General features: G+C 39.8%; 1 protein-coding gene across 5 annotated transcripts in view; it reads left to right on the top strand.

Annotated features, from left to right (window-relative positions):
• Nucleotides 1–14,798, top strand: part of LOC135183090 (IQ domain-containing protein H-like) — a 33,105-nt gene that overhangs the window by 17,582 nt on the left and 725 nt on the right. For 2 of the 5 annotated variants that reach the window (XM_064157905.1, XM_064157901.1), the window contains exons 3-5: nucleotides 160–257; nucleotides 575–689; nucleotides 5,035–5,154. In XM_064157905.1, coding sequence (XP_064013975.1) covers nucleotides 160–257; nucleotides 575–689; nucleotides 5,035–5,154 — 333 coding nt within the window. Of the gene's footprint in view, nucleotides 1–159; nucleotides 258–574; nucleotides 690–5,034; nucleotides 5,155–6,148; nucleotides 6,218–13,708; nucleotides 13,884–14,798 lie in introns of those variants that run through there. The other 3 variants (XM_064157906.1, XM_064157907.1, XM_064157904.1) reach the window with 3 other exon arrangements.

The raw sequence follows: 14,798 nt of genomic DNA, 5'->3' as shown, positions 1-14,798 counted from the left end.
CCCATTTTCCCCCCCCCTAAAATCAGATGAAATACCAACAGAAGTACAAAACCCATAAACTTTTCAGTCAAGTAAAGGTCTGGATTGGTAAATTAACTGAGTTACATTTAATATCTCTCATAACTTTGTAACAGACTAAATATTTTTTTCCTCTAACAGAAACATGCTGAAAATTATTTAAATGCTATAAACAGACAAGTGTTAACTGTTTCTTCTGCTGATAATAAGGAAGTACATTCAAAAGAGCCATCTAAATGGTAGGTGAAACAGCCGTTTTATTGCAGGGGCAAATGCAGCAAGACAGAAGAACTGTGGCATCAGAATTTTGTTAATCTGGGCCAACAGTCCCATTTGCTTAGGTTGTTTTGATCATTTGCTTTTTTTGTTTTTATTTTAAGATTAAAAAGTACAAAAACAAATGAAGTTTCTAACAGCAACTTCTGTGAGTTTTTCACTAAGTAGAAATTTAAATGAAAAATAGAGTCTTTCAAATTCAGCCAGCCAAGCAGTATAGGTTTAATAGATCAAATCAAAGCAATATTTAAAGACCTCACTGTTTTTCTTTCTAAATCAGGGAGCTTCATTGTGGTGCTTCTCAGAAACAGCTTATTTTACCACGAGTGCATGTTGAGCCCAGGACTGTCCAAGCATACAGGAAATCATCACTACGTGTTTCTCAAGGTCCACAGGTCTGAAATAATATAGAAGCATAGAATAAACCAGGTTGGAAGAGACCTCCAAGATCATCCAGTCCAACCTAGCACCCAGCCCTGTCCTATTAACTAGACTGTGGCACTAAGTGCCTCATCCAGGCTTTTCTTGAACACCTTCAGGGACAGTGACTCCTCCATCTCCTTGGGCATTCCCTTCCCCCAAGAAGGGGACAGTCACAAGTTGTGGTGGGGGAGGTATAGATTAGGAGGAAGTTCTTCAGTCTCTCTGTGAGGAACTTCCTCCTAACCTATACCTCCCCGGCACAGCTCGAGACTGTGTCCCCTTCTTCTGTTGCTGGTTGCCTGGGAGAAAAGACTAACCCCTACCTGGCTACAGCCTCCCCTCACGTAGTTGTAGACAGCAATGAGGTCACCCCTGAGCCTCCTCCAGGCTAAACAACCCCAGCTCCCTCAGCCTCTCCTCACAGGGCTGTGCTCCAGGCCTCTTACCAGCTTTGTTGCCCTTCTCTGTACTTACCCTGCTAGAGACCATGTTAAATGAGTAGACTGGGAACTGGTGGTTTACCAGTTGATCCCAGAATGATGTGTTCTGATTCCACATGGATTCAATTTTTTATAAGATATGATTTATGACTGAAAGTGTGAAAATTTTTCAGAACGAGTCAGCTGAGAGATGGAGGCCTTCCCACAGTCAGGATAAAATCTAAGTTAGAAAGGACTTGGTATCATCATGCGTGCATCCACAAGTATATTGTTAAACCAGGTTTGTTCAGCTTTAAAGTCCCACTCTTGCAAATACCATATGCTTAATTGTGATTCTGTAAGTAAATGGAACTATTTATTGAAGCAGGATAAGCACAGATATAAATGTTTGAGGCTAAAATGTTCTGTGGTGGTTTTGCATAAAACATTCAGCAAATTTTGGGACAGACTTCTGTCTGTGTCAAGGGTGGTCCCCTCTGATAAGCAGAGTTTTTTTTTTTCTTTAAATCAGATTTTTTCCCTCCTGTTTTTATAAATGAAATCCTTTTAAACTTTTTTTTAAAGCCACCTTAAAATGTTTATGTCTAAAGTATTTTGACTGGTTTGAGGAATTTGCCTTAAAACATTTTAAAACCAATTGAAAGTAATTAGTTGAAATGCAAAATATCTCTTCTTGTAATTTTGAGTTATTACTGTTTAAATCAAGGAAGCTTTGAGTGAGAGAGGACCTTAAGAATCATCACAGAATCATAGAATGGTTTGGGCTGTCTGTGTTGTAAGACTATCACCAGTTTGACCTAGAGAAATCAGAATGAACAGCCAAACACTTATGTTGCTGATTAGCTTTGTAAAAGTAATCCAAACATAAATCAGTATTGAAATATTGCTCAGTCTTGAAATGATGGGTAAGGTGCAAAGAGAGCTCTTATTTTTCAGACCATATTCCAATCCAGTTCTGTATAAATAAAAGGGAGGGAAAATGACCAGAGTTCAGCTCTTCTGTAAACTCTGTATTAGTGGTGGTCTTTCAATCCTTCACATGCACTAGAGAGCTTAATTTGCAGTGGAATACCTGCTTTGTCCTGTCTTGACTTTTCTCTTTGTCATCTTATTTCTCATATCTGTGGCATCTGCATAGAAATCCATGTGCAGTCACGAGCAAACTAGCCCTAATTCCCCATTATAAAGAAAATGGCAAACAGTGCTGTTCTGCCAGCTGTTCTACATGCTTGGCATGCCAACAGAAAAAGCTTTTGTTATTAAATAGTTGTGAAATCCAGCTGGGAAATTATCACCTACAATTCCTTGCTTCCTGTCTTTCCCTTACTTGTAGCCATAAACAATTTGGGGTTATATTAGACGTACTTTGGTGCTCAAAATAGCTTTCTACTCAGAGGAAGTATTAGTGGACTGAACAGTTTTCCACTTGTAGACAGTAATTCCAGGTTTGAAGACATCAGTGCTTCAACACAGAGGAGTTCTGAGAGAAAGTAATAATTCACACAGTAATATTTTTGTGCTTTGCTGTCCATAGTACACTGTGCAAGACTGAAAATGGAGCAGAAGGTGTTTGTAGTAGCTAGGGTGAAGCAAGGTTGGAGTCAAATAAGCACAGATGCTATTTTCACATGTGTTGCTAGAATACTTGTCATATGGGAAATAGCTTCCCACAGGTGTCAGAATAGCCTTTAAATTGTTCACTTGGAGTATTTCTGAGTCATATGAGCAGCCAGAATACACTGCAAATCTTGCTCACAGGGAATAACAAAGCACTGTCCTCTTTCTGTGTTTTGTTTTGTTTTGTTGGTGTGTTTTTTTTTTTCTATTGTTTTGTAAGAGACCTGGGGTTGTTTAGTCTGGAGAAGAGGAGGCTGAAGGGAGACCTCACTGTTGTTTACAACCACCTTAAGGGAGGTTACAGTGAGGTAGTAATTGGTCTTTTTGCCCTAGTATCATGTGATATAACAAGAAGAAATGGCCTGAAATTGTGGCAAGGGAGGTTTAGATTGGACATGAGGAACTATTTCTTTCCTGCAAGAGTGATCAGGCATCAGAACGTGCTGCCCAGGGAGGTAGTGGAGTCACCATTCCTGGAGGTATTCAAGAAACGTGTGGACGTGGCACTCTGGGACATGGTTTAGTGGCCACAGTGGTATTGGGTTGATGATCGGACTCAACGATCTTGGAGGTCTTTTCCAACTGAAACAATTATGACTCTATAATTTGATTTCTTCTGATAAAGTTCGAGAATCATACAGAGGTATCTTCTTTGTGCAGCCATCATAAAGCCTTTATATAACAATGACTGAAAGGATATCATGATCCATAACTGGGAGATGCTTAAGTTGCTTTCTCATAGAATCTGCTACTCCAGCATTGATAATTTCACTGTCAGCTTGCACTGTGAATCATCTCCTGGTTTAATTGAGAACTTACTCAATTTTCCCTCAACTCTTGTTTAATAGCACAAGCAGTTTCTTTTCTGTACAGCAGTGTGTTATAGTAATAAAATAAATACCACAAAATCACTGATGAGGTGAAAATTGAACTTTCTGTCTCTGTGCAGCCATGTGGCTAAAAGAGTAATTGGCTTGGATAATAACTTTTGTTCTTACAACCCCAAATCTAAATGAGCATTTCATTGATACATCTGCTTGTAATTACTATCAAAAGAAGGTAATTTATTGTGCAGATAAATAAATTAAACCATTTTTTTAGTGCTTTTACAGACTAATAGAAGCTTAATAGTTCAAATACATGTCTAATGGTTCTTAAACTTTTTTATGGTGTATTTTGTCAAAAAAATGGAATTCTTGGGTGTTTATTCTTAGGCAGAAGATTTATCAGCAGACAGCTCTTGTGCCTAAAGGTGTTTTGTTGAATCTTACTCTGTAAGGGAGCTTTTTGTCTGCATGTATCCATGTAATGGGAATTATGCACATATCACACCAGGTCCCCAGTTCCTCTGAATTACCTTTGCTCTGGTGATACTTCAGTTTCTGCCATTTGAGGATTCTTCCTGATTTGGCATTAGTTTCTAAGTAAACTCTGTTGGGTGCTGAGTGTTACAGCAATACAAATATTGGGAGATTCTACTACACTTGGTACAGATCCAGGTGTAAGCAAAAATGTGTGCATTAAGATGAAACAAAATGTCTTCAACTTAAACGATGCCATATATTTGTACTAGAGGTTTATGGCTTTTGTATCTCAGCACATCCTTATGTTATTTCTTAAGAGCCTTTTTCTGTGCACTGGGATTTAACTCATCATCATTTTTGTCAGCAAAATAGTCAAATCCATTCCATGCAGAGACAGTACATTAAGAAACTGCTTTAATTAGTATTTCCTTTCCTTATTTACTTCTAAACAAGTGCTCTGTCTACATCGAGTCTATGGGCTGTAACTCTTCTGAGCCATTAGGGCAATGGGTTTTGACTTAGTCTCTGGCAAACGTGCCCAAGGTGAACTGGATTTTTACCTATGGAAAGAATGGACCTACAACACCTTCCCAATAGTAGGGTACGTGCAAAACATTGGTTATAACACGAGTAAATGTCATGTTAATTGAGTGAGTCAACCCTGATTGTCCATTCCACTCAAAATTTAACTCTAAGGTGTGAAAATTTGGACGTTTCAGAGTTTGTAATGGAAATAATTGAACAAATTTGGGCAGAAAACATATATGTGGATAGTACTTGTGTGCATTGCTACATTTTCCACCTAACCAAAAGGCACTTTATTGTTTGCCTAGTTCAACTCATGGATTTTTATCATAATTTTATAAGTCTGTGATCATATTAACCATTTCTTGCTTGTAAACATCTCTGTCCTTGTGCAGTAGTTTTAAGATTGTGCCTGTTGTGTATTTCAACAGCAGGTAGAAATGGATATGAAGGTTATGCTTGACCCAGAGATCACCAATTATAAAGCTGTTTTGAAACACAACAACTATGACACCAGGCTGCCACTTATAACTCAGAAAAAAACTGCTCCTGTAAGTAACTTCTTATCTCATAGGTTTATTATGTTTTACTACTGAGGTTAATTCACATCAGATCAAATAAAAGAAAATACTTTCAATGACAATCCCTGGTAATTTCCCACTTTTGGACATTTTGAATGACAATATTTAAGAAAATGAATTTATAGCATGCCAGATCTAAGCAGCAAGACCCTAGTCCAGCAAAGTCTGTGGGAGTGTGCGTGGTGAGTAATCTCAGTAAAATCTAGGAGCACAGGTAAGCTAAGTGGAGCTTCTGTAGCTTAGGATGAAGAGACCACAAGGATCATCTAGTTCCAATCTCCATGGCAGGAGATTGTGGTCTCTTCATTCTATAATGTGACCCAAAGATAAGGAAGAAGTAAATGAGGATTTGCTGACAACAGTGGGCTTACAGTTATGCATTCTTTGGCCACTTCTTAAAGAAGTGTTCTGCTTTGTGTCCTGCTTTCAAGTGGTAACAGGATTGTTGGGAATAAGTGGGAAAATGTTGTTTGATGCTCTTGTCATTGGACTCTTTGAGTCAACGATCCTGCCACATGGTTGCTGCCCCTGACTAGAAATGAGTGTCACTGCATTAAAAAACCCAGAAGTTGTACTGGAAGAGAACCAGAATCCTACAGTCATGACACAAATTCAGGTGGTGTTTACATCTGATTTTTCTGACGTGGTTTGGGAGGGAATGTTGTTCTACTTCTTGGCCCCATGCTGGGAGCACTCACTTCAGAACGTGAGGGACAGATTCAGATTCTTCCTTTCCATATGGAGGTATTTCTGTGTCTGCTAGACTCAGTGTCCTCACTGTCAAGCTACAGGTTATTCTGAAGCACAGCCTTTCTGCTCCCTGTAGTCAAGCTGTTTTCTTTAGTAAAAAATAATTAACTACCAAAGTGGAGCCTGAACACTTCCACAGTGCTCTTCTAAGAATACTGGACTAGTGGCCATCCAATCTCCCTTCTCTCTTTTAATCTGGTCTGAAAATGATCAGTGATGGGCCAAGGTCAACTGCGTGAGATTCAACAAGGTCAAGTACCAGATCCTGCACTTCAGTCACAACAACTTCATGAAATGCTAAAGACTTGAGGAAGAGTGGTTGGAACTGCCTGAGGGGGAAAGGGTGTTGGTCAACAGCGGCTGAAAATGAGCCAAGAAGGATAAAGGCATCCTGACCTGGATCAGTGATAGAGCGGACAGCAGGGCCAAGACAGTGATTATTCCCCTGTACACAGCATTGGTGAGGCCACATGACAAATGCTGGGTCCTATTTTGGAGCCCTCACCACGAGAAGGACATAGAGATACTGGAGCAGCTCTAGAGAGGGGCAACAAAACTGGTAAAGGGTTTGGAGGATGTGTCTTGTGAGAAGTGGCTGAAGGACCTGGGGTTGTTCATCCTGGGGAAAAGGAGGCTGAAGGGTGACCTGGCTCTCTGCAGCTCTCTGAAAGGTTGGAGCTAGATGGAGATCAGTCTCTTCTCCCTAATGTCAAGTGAGAGAACAAGAGGATGTGGCCTCAAGTTGCACCAGGGGGAGTTTAAGTATGACATTATAAGAAACTTCTTTGCTGAGAGGTTTCTCAACCACTGGAACAGGCTCCCTAGGGAAGCCTGAATCCCCATCCTTGGAGGCATTTCACAGAGATGTGATGTGAGTGACATGGTTTAGCATGAGACTTGGTGAGCTAGAGAATGGCTGGATTTGGTGATCCTAGAAGACTATTCCAACCAAAAGGATTCTGTGATTTGAAATAGGGTAAGATTAAGTTTTAATTCTTCCATATTTCTGGTTTGCTCCTTACAAATAAATGAAGATGTGTTCTGCAAATACACTTTTAAAAAGATTGAGTAGACAGAGGCATCCTTCCAAAGATAAGTTCACAAGTTTAACACAACACTGGTCCACATACCCCATGTTCTCACACAAGGATGCTCTTCTACTGTTTAATTTACGATAGAAGCATTTTGCAGCCAGCCCAAGTGCTGCAAGAGACAGTCTGGGGTATTTGGTTTTAGAGAGAATCTGTGAATGGCACAGTTGTAAGCTGCCACTTATAAAAAATGATTTTTTTCTTTTTTGGAAAGCTGTTGCCCACATGAAGTGGTGATTTGTCTAACCCTGTGATATAGAGTTAATTAGAAGAAAAGCATCATGGCTAATAGCTTTTTAGAACCATTCTAAAGCACTCACAGAGAGGAATATTATACCACTGCAGAGAGCCATGTGTTTTCCCTGCTCTTGCTGAAGCACATACACTGATCAGAGAAAGCTTATTCCTGTTGACTTCAATGACAAGCATTTAGTGTGAATTAGTCAAGCTCTCTGATACGTATTTACAGCTGCTGAGGAACCTTTTGTGGCAGGGAAATGGGTGGGAAAAAAACAGGTATTTCCCATCCATAGTTTATTCCTCAGCATTTAGCTAAAGTATTAAATGCTTTTTAGAAGTTTTTCAGTCCTTTGACACTGTGTGTGTTTTGAAATGTTCTGGCTTCACTAGGGAGGGGAGCTTTTGCAACTATAGATTTGTTAAATCCACTACTGAGACAGTCAAAGTGTTTTTGTTTAATGCAATCTATGCTAACACTTAGCTGGAAGAGGGGAAATGTAGACTGGATGTTGTGAAGAAATTCCTTGCAGTAAGTGAGACACTGGAGCAGGTCACCCAGGGAGGTTGTGGATGCCTCCTGTGTGGAAGTGTTCAAGGCTAGGTTGGATGGGGCTTTGAGTAACCTGGTCTGGAGGAAGGTATACCCTGCCCGTGGTATTTGAGCTAGATGATCTTTAAGGTCGTTTCCAACCCAAACCGTTTTATGATTCTCTGTTTAGAGGAACTGGAGTTAGAGATCACTATCATTCACTAACATGAATCACTGTGTAGGTGCAGGTCTAAAACTACACTGTCTGTAGTTTCAAAAAAACAGTTCAATTAAAGTAGCCACAGGAATGCCATCAGGTGTTTCCTACCCTCTTTTTACCGATCAGCCATTAGAGGGCAATATTTGTACACGCACACACGGGCAGACAGATGTCTGTACCCGTGTACATGCCCTACATAGGTGCCTAAGTTCAAAGATTATCCCACTTTAAAAAAAAATCAGTGACAGAAGGGCTCTCATTGAAGTAAATTAAAAAGTAATTGCTTGGTTAACTGCATTCACAATTTTCTCCAAGAGCTGTCAGTAGCTGAGCTTTCATGGAGACCTGAGCATTTAAAAAACGTGATGAGATCAAAACCAGACTGGTTAGGAGGTGACTGAAGAGGTCAGGTACAAATCTACATGGACTTTATTATCCTGTCATTTGAGTGGTTTGAGAAATTACTGGTAAGATTTCATTGTTTTGTAAGAAAATGCCTCCTTTTCTTGCTCTTTTAGTATTGCAAAGTTGCTGATGTTGGATTTTATGATAGAAACTACGAACAATTGACTGTTGCCCTTTTGTACCTCTGATAAGTACTAATGCTTCATCCTCTGTGAAGTTCTGTAGTTATCTTAAAATAGGGGCTGCAATTCCATTTGAAATGCTGTGGGCAGAGTGGACATGGCTGTATTTTGTAGCTTGTGTCTGGATAAGAGAAAAATTAATAGATTATTATTAAATATGTATATTTCCCATGGAGTATTTAGCAGAACAAACAGCAGTCTGAATTGCAGCAAAAATAACTCCATACTGCTGCAGCCTAGAAAAGTTTCACAACTATACCTTCCATTTTCTTAGGACTGGGCTTTTATAGCATTATCCTGGCACTTTTTGGCCCTTGGTTTCTTATAACTGTATATTATACTGTAAACTTAAGAATCTTCTCATTTATTCATGAGGTAGAATTTAATGTGGTGCTGATTTCTAGTCTTTATGAGTTGCATCTTATATAGTGTGTGGCTGTAATGGTGGTAGCAGGGATTGTGTTGTGGTGAGGAGTTTTTTAAGCTACCTAACTTGAGCATGGGCATTTTAACAATATCCTTGATTATCAATTCTTTCTTCAGTATAGGGTGAGTTAAAAACCGTGGCCAGCAAGCAAGGGAGGTTTTCCTCCTTCACTGTTCTACCTTGGTGAGACTACATCTAGAGTATTGTGTCTAGTTCTGGACTCTCCAGTTAGAGGGACAGGGAAATGCTGGAGAGAGTCTACTGCAGGCTGTGAGGATGATGAAGAGACTGGAACATCTGTTTGATGAGGAAAGACTGAGAGACCTGAGGCTAAACTGAGAAGACTGAGATGGGATCTGATGAATGTTTATAAATACTTGAAGGGTGGGTATCAAGAAGGGGCCAGGCTCTTTGCAGTGATGTCCTGTGACCGTATGGTGGGCAGTGGATACAAACTGGAACACAGAAAGTTCCACCTCCACATGAGGAGAATTGTTTACTACAAGGGTGATGGTGCACTGGATCGGGCTGCCCAGAGAGGTTGTGGTTGTGCTTTTAAAATCCTTGTGACCTGTCCTAAGTGATCCTGCATTAACAGGTGGGTTGTACTTGATCTTGAGAGGTGTCTTCCAATCTCTACTGTTCTGTGATTCTATGATTTACGTTAAGTTAATCACTAATGCTTATCACTCAAAATCTTTTCATTCCCCACGTTATAAACTAAGGCAAAGCAAGGCTTTTATATTCAAGCAACTAGAAGGTGCTGTAGAAGAAAAACAGATCTTCTGGTCCTCCAACCCTGATTGTGTGTTAAGCATCTGCACAGAGCTATAATTATAGGCAAAGCACAAATTTGGCAGAACAAGGCATAAACAAATCAGTGTTAAACCACAGTATTTCCAACTAAGCTTCTTGCAATTGTATTATGGTGTGTAATCATCATAAACAGCACAACAAATTCAGAAAATCTCTTTCTTGCTAAAAATAAGCAGGAAATAATTGGTGAGACAGGGTTAACTTAACAGATGACTATAGTCAGCATCCTTTCAACCCAGAAATGGGAATGTGAAGGTCACCTCCATTGCAGATGACAAACGTAGAACATTCTGTTGGTAAACAAATTAATCTTTTGAAAGGTCACCATTTGTTTTAAGTTTTTATCCAGTTCTTGTCATCTGGAATTGGAGATTGACTGTCATTTTGCTAGGTAGGGGTGCAGCTGAGGCTGCTGAAGCTGTTTCTCTACTACATATCAACATTCCTTGACAAAACTCAGTGCCTGATTGGGATGCTATGGGCTGCTGGTTTACATCTGTCTCCGGACAAGAATGGAGGCCCACCTCTGAATTCCAATAAGTTGGTCCTGCATATTCTGCCTTGTGTAAGCTGGCCCTTTGCCCACAAGTAAAATGTATTGTAGAGCAAGCCAGCAATTATCTCTCTTACTTCCTTCTGTGCTGCTTCTGCTGCTTTTTACAAAAAGCAGATGTGGGATTCAGCAAAGTTCTCTATTCTGTTTTGCACCTGTTAGGGCAGAATTTTCATAGTTAAAATTCTGGGAAAGCTAATGGAAGCCATAAAAAAAAGCAAGGCTTGATTTCTTCAAGTTTATGGAAAAATAACAATTCAGAGCTATCTCTAGTTACTTTAAGATCTTAAAGTAGGTGAGAGTAACCTAGAAGACCTGTTGCTAAAGATGCTCAGTTGCTCCCTAACAAAGGTTTAATATTAGGCTTTCTAATTAAAGTGGACTTTACTTTCTGTAAATAAACAAAATCTGAGGGAAATTCTATCCCATGGATAGTTTAGTATTTTACCTCTAAGGGAAATTCTCATTAGGTAGACAAAATGCTGGATTATTATTTCCTGTACCATTTCCCTGCTCAGAAATCTTTTTGAATACAAAGATAACCTGGTGTAAAAATTGCTCATATATTAAATCTCTTACAAAGACTGTTTAGACCATAAGGTTGTGAAATTATAAAATGAATTCTTAGAATCCCACTATGCTAGGGATTGGAAGTGACCCCTGGAGATCATGCAGTCCAACCCACCTGCTCAAGCAGGGGTACCCACAGCAGCCTGCCCAGGATCACAATGGCCAGCAGGATTTGGAAGCTCTCAAGAGAAGGAGACTCCACAACCTCTCTGGTCAGCCTGTTCCAGGGAAATCTTGCAAGGACTTGGTCTATTGTGGTAGTAGACTCAAGATTGGACTGTGTCCTACAGAGACCCCTTCTAACCACTATCTCTCTTATTTCTATGTTTCTGTGGTTGACAAAAAACAGTGGAAGTCACTTTACCACCTCTGCCCAAACTCCATTTGAGTTTTTTTCACAGTCTGAACTCTTTACTTAGAACTTAAATACCTCTTTCTGTGTGAACAGCAGGATCTGTGCATTTGAAACACTAAGGGAACAGACCCATTGAGCTCTCTCAGTATCCTTCCATACTGACAGAAATTCTTTCTGAATTACTTCTCAAAGCAGCTTTGCATCTTTCTTGCAGTAAGTTTAAACCATACTTTCTTACTTTGCTTATATAAGGTATATTTATATAATGCCATGACTCAAAAGCCTTGCTAAAGTGACATAGTACTCTTTCACCCCTGTTCACATGCTTCAGCACCTCAATGTCCTTCTTGAAGTGGGGAGCCCAAAACTGAACCCAGGATTTGAAGGGTAACCTCACCAGTGCTGTGTACAAGAGGATAATCAGTTTTCTGGTCCTGCTGGCCACATTATTACTGATCCAAGCCAGGATGATGTTGGCTGCCTTGGCCACCTGGGTATGCTCTGGATCATCTTCAGCTGACTGTTAACCAACACCCTCAGGTCCTTTTCCACTGGGTGTATTCCAGCCACTCTTCCCCAAGCCTAGAGTGTTTATGGGGCTGTTATGGTCCAAGCCCAGAACCCAACACTTGCCCTTTTCAGACCTCGGTGATAGATATCTCTCTTCCTCACCTATTCTACCATGACTATCAAGCTCTGTGGTTTTCCAAAGCTGGTCATGTCTTCCCCAGTGATAAACTGTGGGTTTGGTACATGATAGTGTTATTTTTTTCTGTATTTAATACTGGTCTCTATACTTTTACTGGAAGGAAAACATATTTATGATGTGTTTAAACCAAGAAGTTGTTCTAGTTAAATGTTGCTGTCTAGGTAAAAAGCAAACAAATAGAGAACTAATCGCAAAATCCCTGTAGTGTTACAACAAGTGCCCTATTTAAAATGAAGCAAAAAGAAAAAGCAAGTGGGGAGAGGTTTATCCACAGGAGAAAAACACTTTAGAAAGGGTAATAGAATTGTTTTTTCTCATGTCCCAGGTTAATTACACTCAGAAGTGCTTGAACTGAAAAAATAGTTTTTCAGTACACTCCAAGCATATTTTAAGGCAAGTAAGCCTTAGCCTGCACTGCAAATGAAGTGCTCCCTTCCAGCCCCATAAAACTGCACTTTAAAAGTACCTGTGATGAGGTAGGCTGTGTGCTGACTTCTCTGGAGTCGTGTTTGCTGAATGACAATCCTGATAAGTTCACCAGAACACATTATTCATGAAAGAAAATGTTTGAGGTTCCCATCACCTTGTAGCAGCAACGGGTCCTCCGGAGAGGAAGCAGGTGAGAAGCCTTATAGGTTAGTGGTGCATAGGATGTGATCCACTGCTTCCATAGTTATTTGAGTCTGTCTGCACCACAAACATGAAAATGCTTGTTAGGAGATACTAGTTCTGGAGTATGTGCTGTTCAGAATCCCAGCATGGCAGAGGTTGGGAGGAACCTCTGGAGAACATCCAGTCCAACCCCTCTGCTAAAGCAAGGGCACCCACAGTAGCTTGCACAGGGTTACAATGTCCAGGTGGGTTTTGAATCTCTGCAGAGAAGGAGACTCTACAACCTCTCTGGGCAGCCTGCTCCAGAGCTTCAGCACCCTCCCAGCAAAGAAGTTTCTCCTCATATTTAGGTGGGAATAAAATTCCCTACCTTTTGTTTGTGCCATAAAAAACTGTAGGTGTGAGTAAAGGTTTTAAATTGCACTGACAGATGGAAGGTAACTGAAAACCTTTTAAAAAGATGCAATCTTTTAAATATCTTTCTAACTTAAACCACTGAGTAAAGGCAATACAATTATATAATGATGCTAAAAAATAATGGGTATTGCCAGAAAATGATTCTGATTATTTTTAAGGTCTTACTGTAATTAGCTCAGTTTTAGTGAAAATAACTGAAGGATGGATGATCTTGGAGGTCTTTTCCAACCTGATCGATTCTGTGATTCTATGGTGAAAGTGTTTTGTCAAATTTGGTTTGATTCCTCACTAGAGTCTCCAAAAGAACAGCTTATACAGTAAATAAGGTGCTGAAAGACCATGAAAGAGGTAGTGTTTGGGTGGAATTTTTGTAGGCAGCTGCTTTGGGTCAGGTCCATAGTCCCACTGTGGTGCCTGTACTATTATAATGCAAGTCATAGTGACACTGTAGTGTAAATGACCTTAAATCACACTACAGTTGCCTCTGTCCTTACTTTAACACAGCACCTGCTGTGAACTTCATAGAAATTAAAGGATATAGCAAAGAAGAATTAAATATATATTCCCAGTTAAAAAAAAATACAAACAACAAAGTCCTTCTAGGCTGCTTTTGCACTCATACCTCACCTGAATTGTTTTCCTTTGTAGCTCATTACATCTCTGTGAACCCAAATGAAATACTTATGCTTCATAGCACTGTTTACAAGAACAAAACTCCTGGGATTTACAATGGGATAAAACTGACCAAGAGCAAAATCAGCTCTACAGTGGTAGCCTGAAAAAGGAATCACTGCTTAATTAAATTTATTTCTTTTTTATGTATTTTTGTTGTGTCCTCCAACTGCTGGGGCTGAGAATGAGAAGAAAAGTGTGGGTTTATTATTACCTTTTCTCAGTATCAAGCCACTCTCCATGCCAGATGCTATAAAGTTAATCTTTATTATAGGCTTATTGCTATTTTCTTGGAACATAAGTACATAGTTTCATACATCTCAAGCCCTTAAAGCATAATGCTTCATAATGTCCATAACTAAAATGAGTGCCTGTGGTTTCTCTGGGAGATTCTCTGTTAAGATAAAGTGGACATCGTTTCCCCTAATGCTTCTTGTGGACAGTGTTAACTAATTGGGAGGAAACATTATAATAGTTGGTGTTGATAGTTCTAATTTCCCTGTTAGGATTCGAAGCAGTTCTTTAGGAATTGCCTTTCCTTTTTTCTATGAAGATGATGGTTGATGTCATTCACCTATTATGGTCTCTTCCAACCCAAAGCAGTCTGTGATTCTATGAATACACCTCTTGAGCTTCACAAAGCTCTGTATGTGCAGTAAGCAGTAACAGTAAGACACATGACAGCACTGTCCCAAAGTGATGTGTGCCACTCCTTAGATTCCTGGCTGTTAAAACCAGCAGGTTCCATTTTTCTCAAGCAAACACATGTTAACTGGGGAAGTAAGGAAGCATTAAACCCTGTCCTAGCCCAAGCAGTGAGGCACATGTTTTCACATCCTATTGTCAGACTCTGTCTTTGAGGAATCCTGAAACTCCCAAAGTCTGTGATACCATTCTCTGATTTGTGAGTAGTTTCACATTTTCTAGTTCTATTGATACTCTTTTGAGAGTATCAATAGAATATCAATGAGAATTCATTTACATCTTTGAAACTATTTTCTCTTCTTTCTGGTACCTTCCCTGTGCATGCATTTTGTTTAGAGACTGTTCTGTCAGGAGCTACTAT

Source organism: Pogoniulus pusillus, chromosome 17 (assembly GCF_015220805.1).
Source record: "Pogoniulus pusillus isolate bPogPus1 chromosome 17, bPogPus1.pri, whole genome shotgun sequence".
Taxonomy (NCBI): domain Eukaryota; kingdom Metazoa; phylum Chordata; class Aves; order Piciformes; family Lybiidae; genus Pogoniulus; species Pogoniulus pusillus.
Note: the sequence above shows the minus strand (reverse complement) of the source record. Positions and strands in the feature narration are given on the sequence as shown.